Genomic DNA, 18,883 nt, shown 5'->3' with positions numbered 1-18,883 from the left:
AAAAAGTACTTATGTTCATAGCTAATAAGAATAAAATTTATATTTCTTCCCAAAAAGGAGAAATTGCAGATAAGATGGTTTCACTGTCCACTGATAGGTTTTGCATGCGATTAAGAATTGAATTAATGATCTTGAAATGTAGTGTATTCTGGATGGTAGACAAAAATACAGCTAACATTGTTTATAAAAAAAAAAAATCAATCAAAATAGGACTGACACGTATGGTATATTTGGGACATTTTTCGGCCACAAAGCTTACTATTTTGTGTAAATTTTCTGAAACTAATCAAGAACATTGAAGTACTTGACTATGTTAAGTCTAAGATGTAACTGATCCAGCGAAATTCTAAGGTGATGAGATAATGAAAAAGGATGATAAGGATTTATCTGGCAGGAAGTATTACTCCGATTGTGATTTTTAAACGATGTTCACATTTAGTTATTGAGATCGCGTTGGACTTATTAAGTTAATGGGATATAGAAGGTATTTGAAGAATTAATTGTTTGTCCTTGTTATTGAATGAACCATTTATGACCATAGAAATGTTTCGTCAAAGACAAAATACTATGCAAACAGGGTTAAATGGCGACATTTAACTTTTTTCCCTTTTTACTTTTATGTTAGCAGCAATGAAATGCCAATGCAGAATGCAGGTCCTTTTATTGGTCAGATTGGCCACCCCTCCCTTTCTTCTATAAACAGGATATTATACGTCCTCCATATTAGGTATATTTTTGCCTGAAAACTAGAGTTTTTATTTTTTTTTGTTCCTAGAATGTTATGGAGATAAGAACTCTGTCGCAAAATTTAACTGTTTTGGCACACTGAACCGTAAAAATTAAGCATAAACTAATTGGATAAATTTGACAATACTTTTTGATAATAAAATTCCTACAAAGGCAATCTGTTGATTCCTAGGGTGTTAACCACCCATCATCTTTCGTTTAAGTAATATTGGCTAGGTCCAATTTTTTATTATATTATGAAGCATTAGAGCCAAACCAGGTGAAAAACGTAAAGGCTACTAAGTATTTTTAAGTAAGTGCTTTTATTTACTTGAAATGGGGAGGTATTCTCTTAATACATGGGAAATTTTCATCATAGCGCTTGAAAAAAAAAGAAGAGAATTACATATTTGTGTTTTGTATAGTCCAAATATGGCCATACCCAGGATTTTTATTCGGTTAGGGGGAGGGGGTACAGAATAGTTATTTAAAGCACATCAAAAAATTTGAGTACACTTTTTGGTTACATCTTTACGAGTTGCACAATCATTTTTTTTAGGGGAAGGGGGGGGGTGCAAATCCCTAACCCTTCCCCGTGGATACGGCCTTGGACGCAAATAATAAAAGGGAGAATTTTGGAATCAAAAGAAAATAAAAATTTAGTTGATATGCGAATAAAGTTGAAACACAAAAGGGATAAATATTATACAGAACAGGTTAATTGTTCCTTCTAAAGGAATATTCTTGTAGGTAGGTCAATTAATTAATAATCTGAAGTGTTAAATGTTCAGTAATTTTCAAAATGGCCTTATTAAACAATATATTAGATTTTAGCTCTCCAGTAATAGGTAGTTCGGTATACTCCAAAAGCCTTGAAGCCATATACACACAAAAATATATGCAAAACAAGGAAATCGTCAACAAAAAAAAATTAAAAATCACACAAAAATCGGAATATATAACAGTGTATACATTTATTCAATATAACAACATTTGGTTATATTCTATCATTTATTTTGCTCATTCAACCACTGTTTTTATTACCCAGTTTACTTTCAGTTAATGAAACTGTTTATCTTTTGCTACAGTAATCAGTAAAGCTACCCTCTCTAGAGTTCCATGAGGGATATCTTTTTCGCTCATTTTCGGACGATTTTTCACATAGGTTACTTATTTTCAAATTTGGCGGCCACACTGTGTTTCTCAAGAACAACAATATAAAATAACAATGTTGCTTAAAGTTTACAAAGGGACGCTAATCCAAATATGAATAAGGCTGCCGGCTCCTCAAACCATCTAAAAGTCAATGTTATTTGTGTCTTACTGACAACGACACGTGTTTTAAAAAGTGTTTCTTATTTTTCCAAACATCAAAACTAGGGAGAAACAAACTGCAATTTACTACTACTAGCTCATCGTAGCACCAAACCCACTGAGGCGAATAGAATTACGGACACTTATCGTTTACCCAATCTTTTCAAAGATTCGCTCTTTACCTCCTCCCATGAATCTTCAATTTTCTTTAAGTTATTTCTTATGCATTTGATTCTGTTTGAAAAATAAAACAAAAAAGACTGAACACCTAAATAAGCTTCCAGACCGATCCATATTAACCAAAAAAAAAAAAAAAATTAGTTTGGTGAAGCACAAGTATGAATGTGCTAATCACTGAAGGTTTGACCAGTGGATTGTCTATACTACAGAAAGGGGTGAATTTAAAAGAAGGGTGTATTTTAAAAATTACAGCATATTATAATAATTAAAAGAGATTCAATATTCAAAATATAAGAGAGTATTTCCAGAGGTTTGAACAATTTCTTGATAAAACTACTTAATTATATTTTGTTTTCAGTAAAGAGTAATTTGCTCTTTCTCTTAAAGGGGGTTTAAGGGGTCGTTTCCTAGGATTTTTTGTGATAATTTTCGTTTATTTTAAATTATTTCTTCAGTCAAGAACTCGGTGAGTTCTCCAATTTACATTAAAAAAAAATACAATTTAGGGAGTGTCCTTTACGAAAAAATTGATAGTTAATTAATCCGTGAACTGAATATCCAGATAATGATCGGAAGGGACTGCCAATTATCTGTTTTGAGGGATCTCTAAATTCATTCAGCACGAAAAGTATTAAGACCCGCGCACACGTGGGAAGACACTTAACTTAAGACAATTAAATTCAGAAGTGATATGTCTGCTGAAAAACGCTGTCAAACATAGCCTTTATATTTTTGAACTCCTGGAGTTTCTGCGTAATTAAATAAAACAGTTGATATATATAGGTTATATTCTATTTTTGAAGCGAATACTGGCTAATCATATTCAATGTCCCTAAAGATCTCACGGTAATAAATTACAGGAAACTTTTTTCTTTGTCTAAAATGTTTCTTATATTTTATATAAGAGCCTTATACAGTCCGTATAAAACAGCATCTATATAATAGCATATCTAGTTGCTTACGAATCAGTCAGCCCTTGGAAAAATCGAAACATACTGCCCATTTTTCTCATATACTAAAGTAGCTAGTTTATTCCATTAAGTACTTTTAAGAAAGCATGATGCATCAGTAACGGTTGTTAACATTTTAAAGTTACGGCCATTGCGAAGGAAAAATAATAACAAAAGAGAACTATCATTCTAGTTAAAATAAATGCTCTCTCCAGGTATAATTTTTGCTACCTTGAGATTCTCCACTCCAAATGGTCCCTAATATAGCCCTGAACAATATATTCCTCCGTTATTTTTCGTCTCTTGATGCGCAGTATTTCTTTATTAAAGGGTTGCTGTATTTTTAACCCATCAAGAGCACTACACGGTTGCACAAAATTCGAGATCAGTTTTGAAATTACATTATTTTAAAAATGTGGACGATAATAGGCGGAAACATGAATATAAGATCAATAGGAGCAATAGATGCATATTAATATATATATTAATAGATTAATATACATATTAATAGATGCATATTACAATAATATATAATACATCACAATAGTTGCAGATAATAGCTACATATTGTACTGTAGATACTTTGTGGCTTTTGTGTTTTCATTCAGTTTTGATTATAGCCTAGACCAGGCTTCTTAAACTTTTGTAATTCCCGACCCCATTTATGATTGCGAATTTCTTAACGACCCCAACAAATATAAAAGAAAAATAAATTAATATTTTTTGATGATATATTTATTAGGTAACAATATACATATGCATATGAAAATATGTAAATTTAGAATTCGTTTTGAAACGTATAAAAATCTAAAATTGAAATTTGCACAAAATGTTATAGAAATGTTTTATTACAGTTACAAAAACAAAAGAGGATTCTGACCGTCTTAATTCTCTCGAATATATCCAAGTAGTTGCGTGGTAAATATTAAATTAAAGTTTATGTTAAAAATTTAATGAGATGGATGTGCCTGTTTTTTATTGCATAACAAATCAAATCTTGGTGTAATGTTTGAAATTGCTGGACGTAAGACCTCTTCAACCTTTTTATTGCTGAACGATATTGGGATTTAATGTTTGTTAGAGCTGAGAAAGTAACTTCACATAAATTTGTGGTATTGAATGGCAGAAGTACATTTAATGCCATATCGGCGATAGTGGGAAATTCAGTTCTAGTTCCGATCCAGAATTCAGTCAAGGGCTTTTTTTCTGGAATTGTAGTTTTAAGTTTGAGTCACACGAAAGCTCAGCAAAATCCTCTTGAGATTTAAGTGGGAGATGATCAATCTCACTTAAGCCAATCCAAAACGGCTTTTGAATCCAAACTATTTTTGTAAATCAATATTTATTATAAAGTATATCCGGAACTGTATTTCTAGCGCTTTTAAGTGATCTACAATAGTTTTTGCAATAAAAGTTTTACGATGAATTTTCTCAATTACAAAATTGTCGACACTAGAAAATATTTCGAACGAATTTTTTTCGACCCTACTTTTCCAAATGCTGATCTTTTTAATAAAACTTTCAATTTTATCGTTTGAAGTAAATATATCGCAATTTTGTCCTTGAAGAGACAAGTTAAGATCGTTTAATTTCGCAAAAATATCTGACAATTAACGCAGCTTGGATACCCACAACTCATTTTGAAAAAAAGCTGCAAATTCACATTTTCGTTCAGTTAAAAATATTTTGATCTCGTCCTTTAATAACAATAATCTTTTTAAACTTTGACTTCTTGACAACCATCTTACTTCTGCATGTAATAACAAAGTTGTGTAGTTGGAATCCGTATCCTTACAGAGATTTGAAAATAAGCGACTGTTAAGGGCATGCATCTTAATAAAATTTATGACATTAACAGCATCCTGAAGCACATCGTTCAATTCTGGTGCTATCAGTCAATTGAGAAGCGCCCAAAGGACTTTTACATGCCGGGACTGTAAGGTCCTGTCGGTCGCGAAAGGGTTAAACTGACTAATTCGGAATAACATGCACTTCGATCACAATCATACAATGGCCAAATGAAAATAACACAAAGTGTTTATATAGTTTCTTCGAAATAACACTTAGAAATTTTGTTGATAATATTTATCAGGATTATTTTAGTTTTAAGAGATTGACAGAAATAAATCTACCTTTTTTATAAATCTCTATAACATCTTCTGATTCATAGTAAATTTATACAAGATATTATAATGATCGGAACGGAAATGATCGGAATAAAAATTCTTGTTAGGAAACAGTCTTTCCGAGCAAGAAGATTTTATGATATATTTGTTATTTTTCTTTATAACGCTAATTTTACAAGTTAAAAAAACATTTTTTGTTACATTGTATTTTTATTACTCGCGACCCCATAATTTTGCTACGCGACCCCAAATGGAGTCGCGACCCATTGTTTAAGAAGCCCTGGCCTAGACCATTAGAGGGGAGGGGACATATACTGTCAAAGTGTGTGAATATTTATTTAGAGAAAGCGTTAATTGAAAAATCTAATAATACTATTATTTTGCTATTTTAGTATTTTTTCAAAAAAGTGTTAAGTGCAGGATGTTGTCGAATTTTCTTACGCCCAAAACACTGTAAATACTATTTTAGAACATGTTCTGCTATTCTAAATTAATTTTCTTAGAAAAACCTGAACTATTTGTATTTTCTCGCTATATATTCGTTGTTTAAAATGCCAAACATCAAAAATAAGAAGAATAATGGGAGATTCTTTTCGCAAGACAGTAAAAATCTGATTAGAATAAATATTTCGGTCCTTGGACATAGGGCCGAAATATTCATTCTAATTAGATTTACACTGTCTTGCGAAAAGAATTCCCTGCTGATCTTCTTGTTTTTGATGTTTGTGATGGAAAGGCAGTGTGGTCTTTGTCTCTATTTATGTTTAAAGTGTAGCTTAAAGCCAGTGTTTCTACTTTTGCGGATTTTTCGTAGATCTACGGATTTTAATGTATGTCTATAAAATAAAGAAAGCAGTTGTGCAATTTACCGAATACCTACGGATAAACAGGAATTCTTTCGAAAGTGTCATATTCGCCGTTTCCATAAATTTTCCCCAAATCACCAGAAAATTTTGCAACAAATTCTAATTTTCGATTCGACGTCAACGGGTTGTAATATCCAAATTTTTATTCGATGGGATCTGCGACTTTCTTTTGTTTTTGCTTTTGGCCATTGGTACCTTTTACAATAGGGTTTTGGTGAAAATCTTCAAGAAAAAGTTTCGACAACAATACTAGCCAGAAAAAGAGGAAAAAGTTTCAAATTTGGTCGAAATTCAAATCTTGTGACTGTGAATGGCAATGACGGGAAAAACTGCCTGATTTTGGTGGTCATGTACTTGGACAACAAAATTTTTGTAGCACGTAGCGGCTTACGAAAAATTCTACTGAATCCGAAACGAAATCTGCTGGAAACTTGCGACGGCACTGCTGACAATTACCGCAATAAATTTAAAATTTAAAGCTCGCTGACTTGCCTCTGTTTGTATTTTTTTTATTGTCGTAAGTTTTTCCCCTGTTGTTTTTATTTTTTTATTTAAATAATGGGAGGTATATTTCCACTTTTTGTGAATTCAATGAGGACTGTTTGTAATGAGATACTAGGCCTGTACGATTTAATGAGGTACTCTATGCTGAGTGGATTGTATTAGGCTAGGCTACTTCTTTAGTTGGACCCTCTGGTTCTTTTAAATTATGGGCCCTGAGCTTTCATTCCTGTAAGTTTCATCCTCAATAAATTTTTAGTATAGTAAAAAGCCTGGTAACTTTGCAGCAGGTTTCCCACTCTGAACAAAGCATTAGGCCTAGGCTAGACAGTAAAATTCTAGTTTAGCAACTTTCAGATATCTCAGAAATGGGTTAGGTTAGGAAAGTGAAAATTTTAGGGATGGGTCTACAGGCTAAAGTATATCCCAGGAGGTTATTTTAAAGTACCCACCTCCACTCCTTCTCTCTCTAGATGGCCCTGAAATTTGCCTACATGACAGGTCTATACCTGTCATGAAATTTTGACAAAACAACATTTTACCTTAATTTTCAGTTACTAATTGCTTTTTCTCTGCTTTTAGTCCTGAAAAATGCAATTCCTGTTATTTGAGTAGAATTTTGAGCCATATCAATGTTTTTTTTTTCAAAATTTAGGAAATGTATTTACATATCTTTAAAACCTTATAAATTAGAATTGAGCAAAGTTATGAAGCTGCAAACAATTTTGTTTTACTTCAGTTAAGCAGAAGATCTATTTTGCAAGGTTTCACTTTTATAACACACATATTTTAGTTGGTCATTAAAGGTCAGGGCCCTCTAGAGAGAGAAGGAGTAGAGGTAGTTGTTTCAAAATACCTTCCTGGGACATACTTTAGTCTGTAGATTTATCCCTGAAAGTTTCATTTTCCTAACCTAAACCCTTTCTGAGATAGTAAGAAGTCAATTAACTAGAATTTTACTGAATTCTGAGCCATATCAATGTTTTTCCAAAATTTAGGAAATGTATTTGCATATTTTTACAACCTTATCAATTGGGATTGAGGAAAGTTGTGAAGCTGAAAACAATTTGATTGTACTTCATTCAAGCAGAAGATCTATTTTGCAAAGTTTCACTTTTATAACACACATATTTTTAAAGGTCAGGACCCTCTAGAGGGAGAGAGAGTAGAGTTGAGTACTTCAAAATACCTTCATGTGACATGCTTTAGCCTTTAGATCCATCCCTGAAAGTTTCATTTTCCTTACCTAACCCTTTTCCAAGATAGCCAAAAGTCACTAAATTAGAATTTTATTGGCTAGACTATAATAGGCCAAGAGGAAAGTAGCCTAGGGTAAATTTACAATTGTTTCAGTTACTTCAGTAGGCTAGGTACCATCTAGGAAGCAACAACACTAAGAAGTCCACAGCATCAATAATCTTTTTTTAGACTTAATTATCTGGCTATTCAATATATGGTAGCTTTTGCTTCCCTCCATGTCTAGGTTTTCTTGATACATGTTGTTGTTTTTAATGAAAACCAGTAATTACGCTATCATACCTTTAAACTTGGTGTGTATCACAGTAGTGAATCAGCTTTTGTTCATTGTGTAGAGCAGACCACAGAAAAGCCAAGGACTCAATTTGTTTAGGGAGAGAGGCAGAAAAAGAACCAAAAACAGTGTCTAGTGACAAACACCTCTTGGAATTCAAATTAAACACAGCTTAGGAGCCTTAACTAGGACAAATTTGAAAAATAGAAGCCACAATGCATGTCAAACCAAATGGATGCTGCTTCCTGTCTCTGTTCTAGCAGGCAGGGGCAATGCAACATCAGGGGGTGAGGGGCAGCATCCCAAATTTTTTGAGATTGTTAAAAATGATTGTCATTGTCTATCAAGATGCTTCTGGCCAAGTACATCATCCCAGTGTTAGACCATCTGCCATATTTGTATGTCCTTACACCATGCTACTTTTATCTGTTTCCCAAGGTCAAGTCTGCACTAAAAGGAAAGAGAAAGAAATTAATCAATTAAAGTAGTGAAAGAAAAAGCAGCAAATGTCATGGAAGAAGTCTTGCAGCACTGTTTCAAACAATGGAAAGTTCCCATTTAGCATTGTAGGATAGAGGAGAGGTGTATATCAAAGATGATAATAACTAAATTGTTTCAATTCAAAATGAAATATTTTGCAGCACTAATCTTGTTATTTTATAGACACGCCTCATAGATCCAAGTTGTTCAAACCTTTTGTTAATGCATGAAATTGTGAGGTTGTATGTTTTATGAAGGAAAAAAAATATTTATGGAAGAGAACACTTTGTAATCCTCTTGGTTCCAAGTATTTTGCTGTTTTGCAGCATACTGAGTTACTTAAAAGCTGAAAACTAATAATGCTTTATCTCAGAAATAAAATTGCAGTTATATATGCTGGGAATTAGAGAGCAGGAAATGACAAGTTACAGTTCATGACTTGAGATAGATCTTAAAAGTTAATAATTCTATAGATTGATTAAATCAAAATGTGATATGTAAAGGAGAAAATTTTTATTCCTCTGAGCAACTTCAAATAAATTATATAACTATGCTGTAGGATGTCAAAAGGACTGCTGCAAGTAGGAGGATTAGCTCTTTAAGAAAATTTTGTGAAATTCCTGGGGATCAAGGCCCCCTAGAAATATGCCACCATCCACTCTGTCTGTAAGCTCTTGTTCCCAGTTTCTGGTTAAAAGTCAGTATTAACAGACTTTTGAAAAGTTACCTTGCAGGCTAGCTTAGCACACCAAAATCAAAAATCACTGCAAAAACATATGGATAAAAACAGACAGATTGGCAGTGCACCATTTGGCCAATAGTACCACCAGCATGCCACTAAATTTTTATTCACACTGACATGTCTTTCATTGGTAGCATGCCAGCAATAAATCAGATTTTTTGTTGAGGGCTACTTTTAAGGTGCACACTGGCTCACTTTACAATCACTTAACCACTTCCCAAGATAGACAAAAGCCTCTCATCTGGAGATTTTTGCACTTGTACTGCAGAACTGTCACCATCTTTCTTATATTTTATTGCACTTTAGCAAAATAATTATTAACTTAAATCATGTTGTCCAGCAAAATAAGGAAAAAATCCAGTAAATTTGCTGGTCAGTGATGATGTAAATAAGACATCTTGTGCTTTTGCATACCTTTCTTGCTTACTTTGCCTAGATTTGCATTTTTCCAGGAAGCGCATCACCAGAAATGCATTTGAGATGGCCATTTGTTGTCATAGAAACTTCAAAAAAAGCTTATTCAATTAGGAATTGAAAGGTCTAGTGCTATTTTTAATTGTCAAAAGTGATTGAAGGGCAACTAACCCCCCTTCCACATCCACTGTTTCCCCAAACACATCAAGTCAAAATTTTGAGATAGCCATTTTGTTCAACATGATTGAAAGCTCTGAATATTAAGACTTTGAGGATGACCCCCCCCCCCCAGAGCCCTCAGGGCAAGTGTTTCCAAAATACATCTGATAGAAATTTTTGGATGGCTATTTGTTGTTGTAGAAACTTCAAAAAAGGCTCCTTTGATTGGAAATTGTCATTGAAACTTCAAAAAGAGCTTATTCGATTAGGAATTGAAAGGGCTAGTGCTATTTTTAATAGTCCAAAGTGATTGGAGGGCAACTAATGCCCCTCCCATGCCCACCATTTCTCCAAACACATCCAATCAAAATTTTGAGATAGCCATTTTGTTCAACATAATTGAAATCTCCAGAAATTATGTCTTTGAGGATGACAACCCCCCAGACCCTTCAGAGCAGGGATTGTAAATTATGCCCTGTGGCATATAAGGTATATATAGAAAGGGAAATTGTATAAACTTTATAGGGGACTCATTGGATTGATAATCAGACATTCTCATGCCCTGTTTAAGATTCAGAGTGGTTGGAGGGTGGATACCCCCCCCCCACACACACATCTCATATTTTCTTGAAATGCATCTGATAGAAATTTTGAGATGGCCATTTGTGTCATAGAACTTTCAAAAGAGCTTATTTGATTGGAAATTCAAAAGGCTAGTGCCCTTTTTAATAGTCAAAAGTGATTGGAGGACAACTAACCCCCCTTCCACACCCACTGTCCCCCTAAACACATCCAGTCAAAATTTTGAGATAGCCATTTTGTTCAACATAATTGAAAGCTCCAGATTTTATGTCTTTGAGGATGACACCCCCAGACCCTTCAGGGCAAGGGTTGTAAGTTATGCCCTGGGGGCATATAAGGTATATGTAGAAATGGTGATCATATAAACTTCAGAGGGGGCTCATTGGATTGGTAATCAGACGTTCTAGTGGCCTGTTTAAGATTCAGAGTGATTTCAAAATTTTACAATAGCCAGTTTATTCAACATAATTGAAAGGTCCAGAAATTATGTCTTTAAGGATGACAAACCCCCCACAGCTCTCAGGGCATGGGTTATAAGTTATGCCCTGGGGGCATATAAGGTATATATAGAAAGGGTGATTGTGTAAAATTTAGAGGGTGCTCGTTGGATTGGTGATCCGAAGTTCTAGTGGCATTTTTAGATTGAGAGTTATCAGAGGGTGGATATCCCTCCCCCCTCACACGTCATCCTTTCATGAAATGCATCTGATAGAAATTCTGAGATGGCCATTTGTGATTGTCAAAACTTTGAAAAGAGCTGATTTTGTTGGATATTGAAAGTACTAGTGGCCTTTTAAATAGTCAAAAGTGATTGGAAGGCAACTAATGCCCCACCCATGCCCCCCATTTCTCCAAACACATCCAATCAAAATTTTGAGATAGCCATTTTGTTCAACATAATCGAAAGCTCCAGAAATTATGTCTTTGAGGTAGACACCCCCCCAGACCCTTCAGAGCAGGGATTGTAAATTATGCCCTGAAATTGTATAGACTTTGGCAGGGAAATTGTAATTGTATTAGAAACTGTATAGAGAGCAGGGAAATTGCATAAACTTTGGAGGAGACTCATTGGATTAATAATCAGGCATTCTAGTGTCCTGTTTAAGATTCAGAGTGATTGGAGGGTGGATACCCCTCCCTCACACACACACCTCATGTTTTCCTAAAATGCATCTGATAGAAATTTTGAGATGGCTATTTGTTGTCATAGAAACTTCAAAAAGAGCTTATTTGATTGGAAATTCAAAGGGCTACTGCCCTTTTTAATAGTTAAAAGTGATTAGAGGGCAACTAACCCCCCTTCCACACCCACTGTTTCTCCAAACACAATAGTCTGTTTCCCATAAATTATGTCTTTGAAGATAACACCCCCCCTGACCCTTCAGGGCGAGGGTTGTAAGTTATGCCCTTGGGGCATATAAGGTATATGTAGAAACTGTGATCATATAAACTTCAGAGGGGGCTCATTGAATTGGTAATTAGACGTTCTAGTGGCCTGTTTAAGATTCAGAGTGATATCAAAATTTTAAGATAGACATTTTGTTCAACATAATTGAAAGGTCCAGAAATTGTGTCTTTAAGGATGACAAACCCCCCCAAGCCCTCAGGGCAAGGGTTATAAGTTATGCCCTGGGGTATATAAGGTATATATAGAAAGGGTGATTGTGTAAAATTTGTATGGGGCTTATTGGATTAGTAATCAGAAGTTCTAGTGCCATTTTTTAGATTGAGAGTGATCAGAGGGTGGATTTCCCTCCCCCCCTCAAACCTCATACTTTCATGAAATGCATCTGATAGAAATTTTTAGATGGTCATTTGTTGTTGTAAAAACTTCGAAAAGAGCTCATTTGATCGGATATTGGAAAGGGTTAGTGGCCTTTTTAATAGTCAAAAGTGTTTGGAGGGCAACTAAACCCCCTTCCACGCCTACTACTTCCCTAAAAACATCCAATCAAAATTTTAAGAATGCTATTATGTTCAACATAATTTAAGGTCCATAAATTATGTATTTGAGGATGACGTTATGCGGATGTCTATTTTGAGGATGTAAGTTATGCCCTGGTGGCATATAAGGTTTGTATAGAAAGGCTGATCATATAAACTTTGGATGGTGGCTCATTGGATTGGTAATCAGAAGTTCTAGTGTCATTTTTAAGATTGAGAGTGAACAAAGGTGAATACCCCCTCCCCCACATCCTTGTATTTTCATGATCGCAATTGTATTTTCAAGAGTAGTACCCTTTTTTTATTAGTCAAAAGTGATTGGAGGGCAACATCCCCCCTTCCTATACCCATCAATTCCTAAAACACATATAATCAAATTTTTTAGATATCCATTTTGCTAAGCATAGTTGAAAGGTTTGGAAATTATATCTTTGACAAACCCCATACCTCAAGACTAGAACATAATTTGCACTTTACTGGGAAAAAATATATCAATTGTCAGTTTAGTATGCATATACTGATATATATTCCTTAAAGTTTTGATAATTTTTATTTATTAAAGTTAAAATGTTTTAAATGTGTTTTGTCATTCAATGTTATAGGCTAAAAGGATTAGAATGGCTTTTGAGTCTCCAATGGGAAAATGAACGCAGAACAGATATTTTTGTTTAATAAAGCACAAGACTAGATAAGTTTGTTCTAAAATAAGATTAATAACTGGCAATTGTTTGTTATAGCCATTGCAGCTATTAAGCTATTATATTAAGAACTTGATATTTTTTGATGTGCTATAGTACTGATATTTTGAGGTAGCTATTTTTTCGAAATCAGTCCAAAGATTACATAGCAAGGCTTTTGGGATTGGCACAACCCACCAGAATCTGGGGTCCAAGGTTGTAAGCTATATAAGCTTTTTATGGAAGGTTTGGTTGTTTCAAATTTAGAAGAAGCTCATTTGATTGGAAATGTATAGTTATAGTTCCTTTTTAAGATTCAAAATTGATGAAGGGCAGCTAGCCCCCCTCCTTGACTACCTGTTTTCCCCAAACGTATCCAGTCAAAATTGTGATTTAGCCATTTTGTTCTCAATTGTCTATAGAGCATATGAAAATGGCTTCAAGGTGGACAAAATCCTCCAGAGCCCAGGTGCAAGGGTTTTAAGTTATGCCCTGGGTTTATAAGGTTCTTATGGAACAAATGGTTGTATTAACTTCGGATTGGATGGGGCTTATTCGATTGGAAGTCGAAAGATCTAGTGCCCTTTTTAAGAGTCAAAAGTGAAAGGAGGACAATTAGTCTGCCCCCACAGTCCTTCATCCCCCAAAACACATCCAATAAATATTTTAAGAGAACTATTTTGTTCAGTATTATTGAAAGGTCCAGTAATTGTAGCTTTGGGGATGTCAACCTCCCCACAGTCCTCAGGTTAAGGCCTGTAAATTTGGCTATTCGTTCATTGCTTAGATAAAGTACATGTCACTGAAAAAGGTAATGTCTGAAGTTCATTTTCCAACAAGAGGAAGGGAAAACAGATAAGCCTTTTAGGGTTGGTTGAGGAGAGTGCTGAACTACATCAAAACATGTTATGTGTTTAAGGATTGTCAAAAGGGCGTAACTTATGAATGACTAGGTATATCAATTTGGAACTTTCAGGAAATGATAAGAGATGATCAAAAAGAGAATATATGTATGCTACCACTGCTACTACAATTACCACTAGTCCCCGGCGTCCCACCTATAAGAGAAGGCCAACGCAATCAATGTTGACCAGAAGCATTTATTTTTTGATCAGTCTTCCTCAAATTCCATTTTTAATTTACAACATATTCGGGCCCCTTCATGAGGTAGAAACTTCGCTAGTGGGTGGCTGGACGCTGGTCTTCTTTGTTCTTAATCAAGAGAAGTAGAAATCTGATAGAAACAAAAGGGATGTGGCATTTTAGAATCCTTGCAGAATAGCTGAAATATCTAACAGCTATGTATTCCTACCAGAATCAATTATCAAAATTCGTATTATTTTTATTCGTCGAAAATTACTGTATACAAAACTTCGAATACCGTAACTGAAGTAACTCAATAACGTTGCCGTCACCATCGTCTTCATTTTCTTCCCATGACTTAAAAAGGGTAAAGTATAGTGCAACTTGATTCCTGATTGTTTCCAGCTCTTCCCAACTCCCTTCTCCTTTTTTAGACAATCTTCTTGTCCTCTCTTTCAGCCTTCTTTTATTTGATAATGTTTCTTCAACCTAGAAAAATGTCAAAGAAGATCATTACTTGAAAAATAAAAATTAGGACCCCTTTTCCACTCCACCCAAGAGGTAGAGGTCAAGGCATGTTTCTTATAGAGGTGTCGCCGGTAGCTACTAATCCTCTGCTTAATTTCCATTAATTGTATTTAAGGAAAATTAAGTAAAACCAGTTCTCACTAAGCCAAATTTAGTGAATGTAGCCTATATTAAAAAAAAATATTTGGTATGTAAGCCTCCTTTAGAGCCTGCGGTTTGCACTTATAAAATTTACATATATTGTATATTATATTAAAAAAACCTTTTCCATACCGTCCAAGAGGTAGAGATCTAGGTACGTTTTTTCTTATAGATATTTTGGCAGTTTCTTTTACTCGTTAAGATTAGTCAAATACTGTTTGTAAATAGTACAAGCAAGTAAAAAAACTAGTAACTAATTTACTAGTTGTCTACCGTAGCCACTAATCCTCTCCTTGATTTTTTTCAATTATATTTAATCAGATGTAATGTATATATATTTTGAAAAAGCATTGAGTATCTTCTGCTAAGTTTTCTACAGCCCAAGTTTTCCCATACGAAGTAACCTTAAGGGGCATGTTTTTTAATATAATTTAAATAAAAGACGTTACAGTCAGTGTAATTTTAATAAAAGATTCAGTGTTCTAACTTTTTTAGATATTTTAAAGGGTGTAATGTAAGAGAAGCATGATAATATTCATCAGTAATTTCATATGTGCATCGTAATAAATAGTAAACATAGATATACTTACGTTTGGGTGTTACATTTTGGGCTATCAATATATCGATGCTAGCTGTCTGTGAACTAAAAATTGACTGGAGAGATTTCATTCTAGATCGACAATTCAGTTTTATCACATAATAAGATGATTTTTTCATTAGTTGTGAAAGACCTGTCTTTCAAATGTTTTTCTGATCTTTTTGCTGTTAACATAAAGACTCGGATCAAGGAACTAATTTAAAATTCCTGGCTAATTTAAACATCGATTTTAACTAAAGTACTATAAGTTTAAATTTATTTTATTTAAATTTAATTTATTATTATTTTTTTCTTTTTACCAAAATGAATAAAAAAACAGAGATTCAAGAAATATGAAATTAGATATGGCTGTATTAGAAAAAATCAGAAATAAATATGTTCATTATGATTGTAAAAAACTACTTATGTTTTACTAATTTAAAATTCATGGCTAATTTAAATATCAGCTCTAATCAAAGTACTTTAAGTTTCAATTTATTTCATGCAATTTTTGTTTTCTTATTTTTTTTCCTTTTTGACAAAAACGAATAAGAAAACGAACAGAAATTTAATTAAAAAAACAAGTTTTTCTTAATGAAAGTAGAGAGCAAAAATATGTCTTCAGCAGAGTAAAAAAAAAAATAACTGACATTATAACAAGTAATTAACTAAAAATTAAAAGAAAAAACTTAATAAAAATGAAACCAATAATGAACTTGTAAGTTGCAAAAAATAAAACTATTATTCAACTCAAACTCAGAACGAACAGAAATTTCTCGATATATGAAGTTGGAAATTTTCCCCCTTGCGCTCCAATCAGCACGATTGTTATTCGCACTTTACTGAAAATAATATATATTTTAAGCGATTTCAAAGCGAGAGAGAAATAAAAAAGGATTTTTTTGTCAAATAAAAACTCAAGGCCCTATCAAGAGTAAAGTGGTCACCTGGCTGCAGCTCACTCCCCCTCCTCCATCACCAGAAGGTTAAATTCTACCCATAAAAAGCTAAAAAATGCAAATAAACTAATGTTGGTGCATTTTGCTAAGTTTTTTTAAGCCCCTTCGAACAAAACACCCATAACAATGTATCCGGAGTGACGATTGCTATTGTGTCCCCCCCCCATCCCCTCTCTCAGAGGTTCAATTTCACTCGTAAAATAAAATGGCTACAAAAGCACCCTCCTCAAAAAATAATAGTCTCTCCCCCTAAAATAATCCTAGAGATAGCCTTACAAAAACTAAACTGTTCACAATATATATTGTTTTCAATGAAATACAGGTTAGATTTTGTAAAACGAAAGAGAAAAGAAAGCACCATTTTTTTTGTAAAAGTTGATTCGTCTGGGGATGTTATTTTTCTTTGTTGCATTGTGGTTAATGTTATAATAAATTAAGACTAACTTTGTTTTGTATTTATTTTTCAATTAAATATATAATAATTAAAAACTAAAATTCCAATAGAATTCAAGACCACATAAAAAAAAACTCAAGCTAAAAGAAACAGTTTTATGTCAATATTCTTCTTTCAGTTTTATTCCTTTTAAAGATATAGAGCAATGGTGCTCCAATTACCTTTAGGAAATAAATAGATTAATTCTTTGAAGAAATCCATTTTATTCTTTGCAGTGAAGCTTTGCAATAACGAATCTTTTCGGTTCTCTTATGTATTTTAAAGAAAGATGTTGCGAATGAAGAAATATTAATGGAACATAAGTGCATGTCAGTAAAGTGTGGATGACTATCGCGCCTATTGGAGTGTGAGGAGAAAATTTCCCTCCTCACATATCTAGTAATTTCTTTTCGTTTTGAGTTTGATTAGAATATCAACTTTATTTTGGGTACATTTTAATTTCATTATTGGCCTAGCAATAATTTTTGTAAAACTATACTAAACTATATCTAAACTATATCTAAACTATACTTTATTATTCTGCAGATTACATTGAAATTTAGTCAAAGATGTACAGACCTAGAGAAGAATATGAATTGGAATCAAGACAAGGAAGTGGACGTAGTGGTCGACTCTACCCAGATATACAATCTGAAATGGATGATGAACTGGGTAGGGAGTCATTAAAATGGAAAGAAGTATTTGTTAGGGTGAGTGATTTTCCTAAACAGAATTTTCCACATAATTACGTATTGGCTCCACTTTTTTTGGATTCTAAATTGTATCTTTTTCTGTCTTTTTCGTTTTTCGCTTTCTCCAAAAATCAGTTGTTCTGTTCATTCATCCTGTTTTATTGAGCTGGATCAACCCCACAAGTAATCCAATTCTAGCTCAACATCGTTAGTTTCACCAATTCTCCTAAATTCGTGAGGAAACCAGAATCGCAGTGTTGCCATTTTTTATATGTGTTTTTAAATATAAAGAAAGTTGGCTGCAAAAGAAAGTGGAGAGTCTTAAAAACAATTTCAATTGTGGCTGTATAGAAAGAAGTATTTTGTATTTAGTGTAATTTTTAGCCAAAACAATACTGCTATCATGCCACAACCACAATTTTCACGAAACTTAGCCCCTGTGACTTTTTCTGTGTCAAAAATCGAGAAGGTTAAAGAATACTCGATGTTTTGACACAATCGTGAAGGTATAGAGTGCACTGGATGAAAGAGCTTAGGGTAATGCCAAAATGCACATACCAGAAGCACTTTGAACATTATAGAAAGTGCTGGCACAAGTATATAGTATCCAGGAGAGATTACCTTGAAGAGAATAAAATAGATGTTGACTAATAAACGACTATGTTTCAAGAAAAAACTGAAATTCAGATTTAATTTTAACAAACCAACTTTAATTTCAACTTTGACTTTTTTTTCAAACAGTTCGTGGTAACGAACTGTAGTAAGGAGCGACCCGGCTCAATAGTAACCAAAACTCTAAAAAATGGAATTTTGATACCAATACCTACATCAAAAGAATCGCATTTTAATGCTGATTTTAAATATATAAGTTTCATCAAGTTTAGTCTTACCCATCAAAAGTTACGAGCCTGAGAAAATTTGCGTTATTTTAGAAAATAGGGGGAAACGCCCCCTAGAAGTCATAGAATCTTTAAAAAAATCACACCATCAGATTCAGCGTGTCAGAGAACCCTACTGTAGAAGTTTCAAGCTCCTATCTACAAAAATGTGGAATTTTGTATTTTTTGCCAGAAGGCAGATCACGGATGCGTGTTTATTTGTTTTTTTTGTTTGTTTTTTTTTTCCCAGGGGTGATCGTATCGACCCAGTTGTCCTAGAATGTTGCAAGAGGGCTCATTCTAACGGAAATGAAAAGTTCTAGTGCCCTTTTTAAGTGACCAAAAAAATTGGAGGGCACCTAGGCCCCCTCCCACGCTAATTATTTTACAAAAGTCAACG

At 33.7% G+C, this 18,883-nt stretch overlaps 1 protein-coding gene across 2 annotated transcripts in view; it reads left to right on the top strand.

Annotated features, from left to right (window-relative positions):
* Nucleotides 1-403: 403 nt before the first annotated feature.
* The window catches only part of LOC136028095 (rhomboid-related protein 2-like), a 52,471-nt gene continuing 33,991 nt past the window's right edge, over nucleotides 404-18,883 (top strand). Inside the window, exons 1-2 of one of the 2 annotated variants that reach the window (XM_065705716.1) lie at nucleotides 404-484; nucleotides 17,460-17,623. In XM_065705716.1, coding sequence (XP_065561788.1) covers nucleotides 17,483-17,623 — 141 coding nt within the window. In that variant the 5' untranslated portion in view covers nucleotides 404-484; nucleotides 17,460-17,482. Of the gene's footprint in view, nucleotides 485-6,595; nucleotides 6,680-17,459; nucleotides 17,624-18,883 lie in introns of those variants that run through there. The other variant, XM_065705717.1, reaches the window with a different exon arrangement.

This window comes from Artemia franciscana, chromosome 6 (genome assembly GCF_032884065.1).
Source record: "Artemia franciscana chromosome 6, ASM3288406v1, whole genome shotgun sequence".
Lineage (NCBI taxonomy): Eukaryota > Metazoa > Arthropoda > Branchiopoda > Anostraca > Artemiidae > Artemia > Artemia franciscana.
This window is presented reverse-complemented; position numbering and strand designations above follow the sequence as displayed.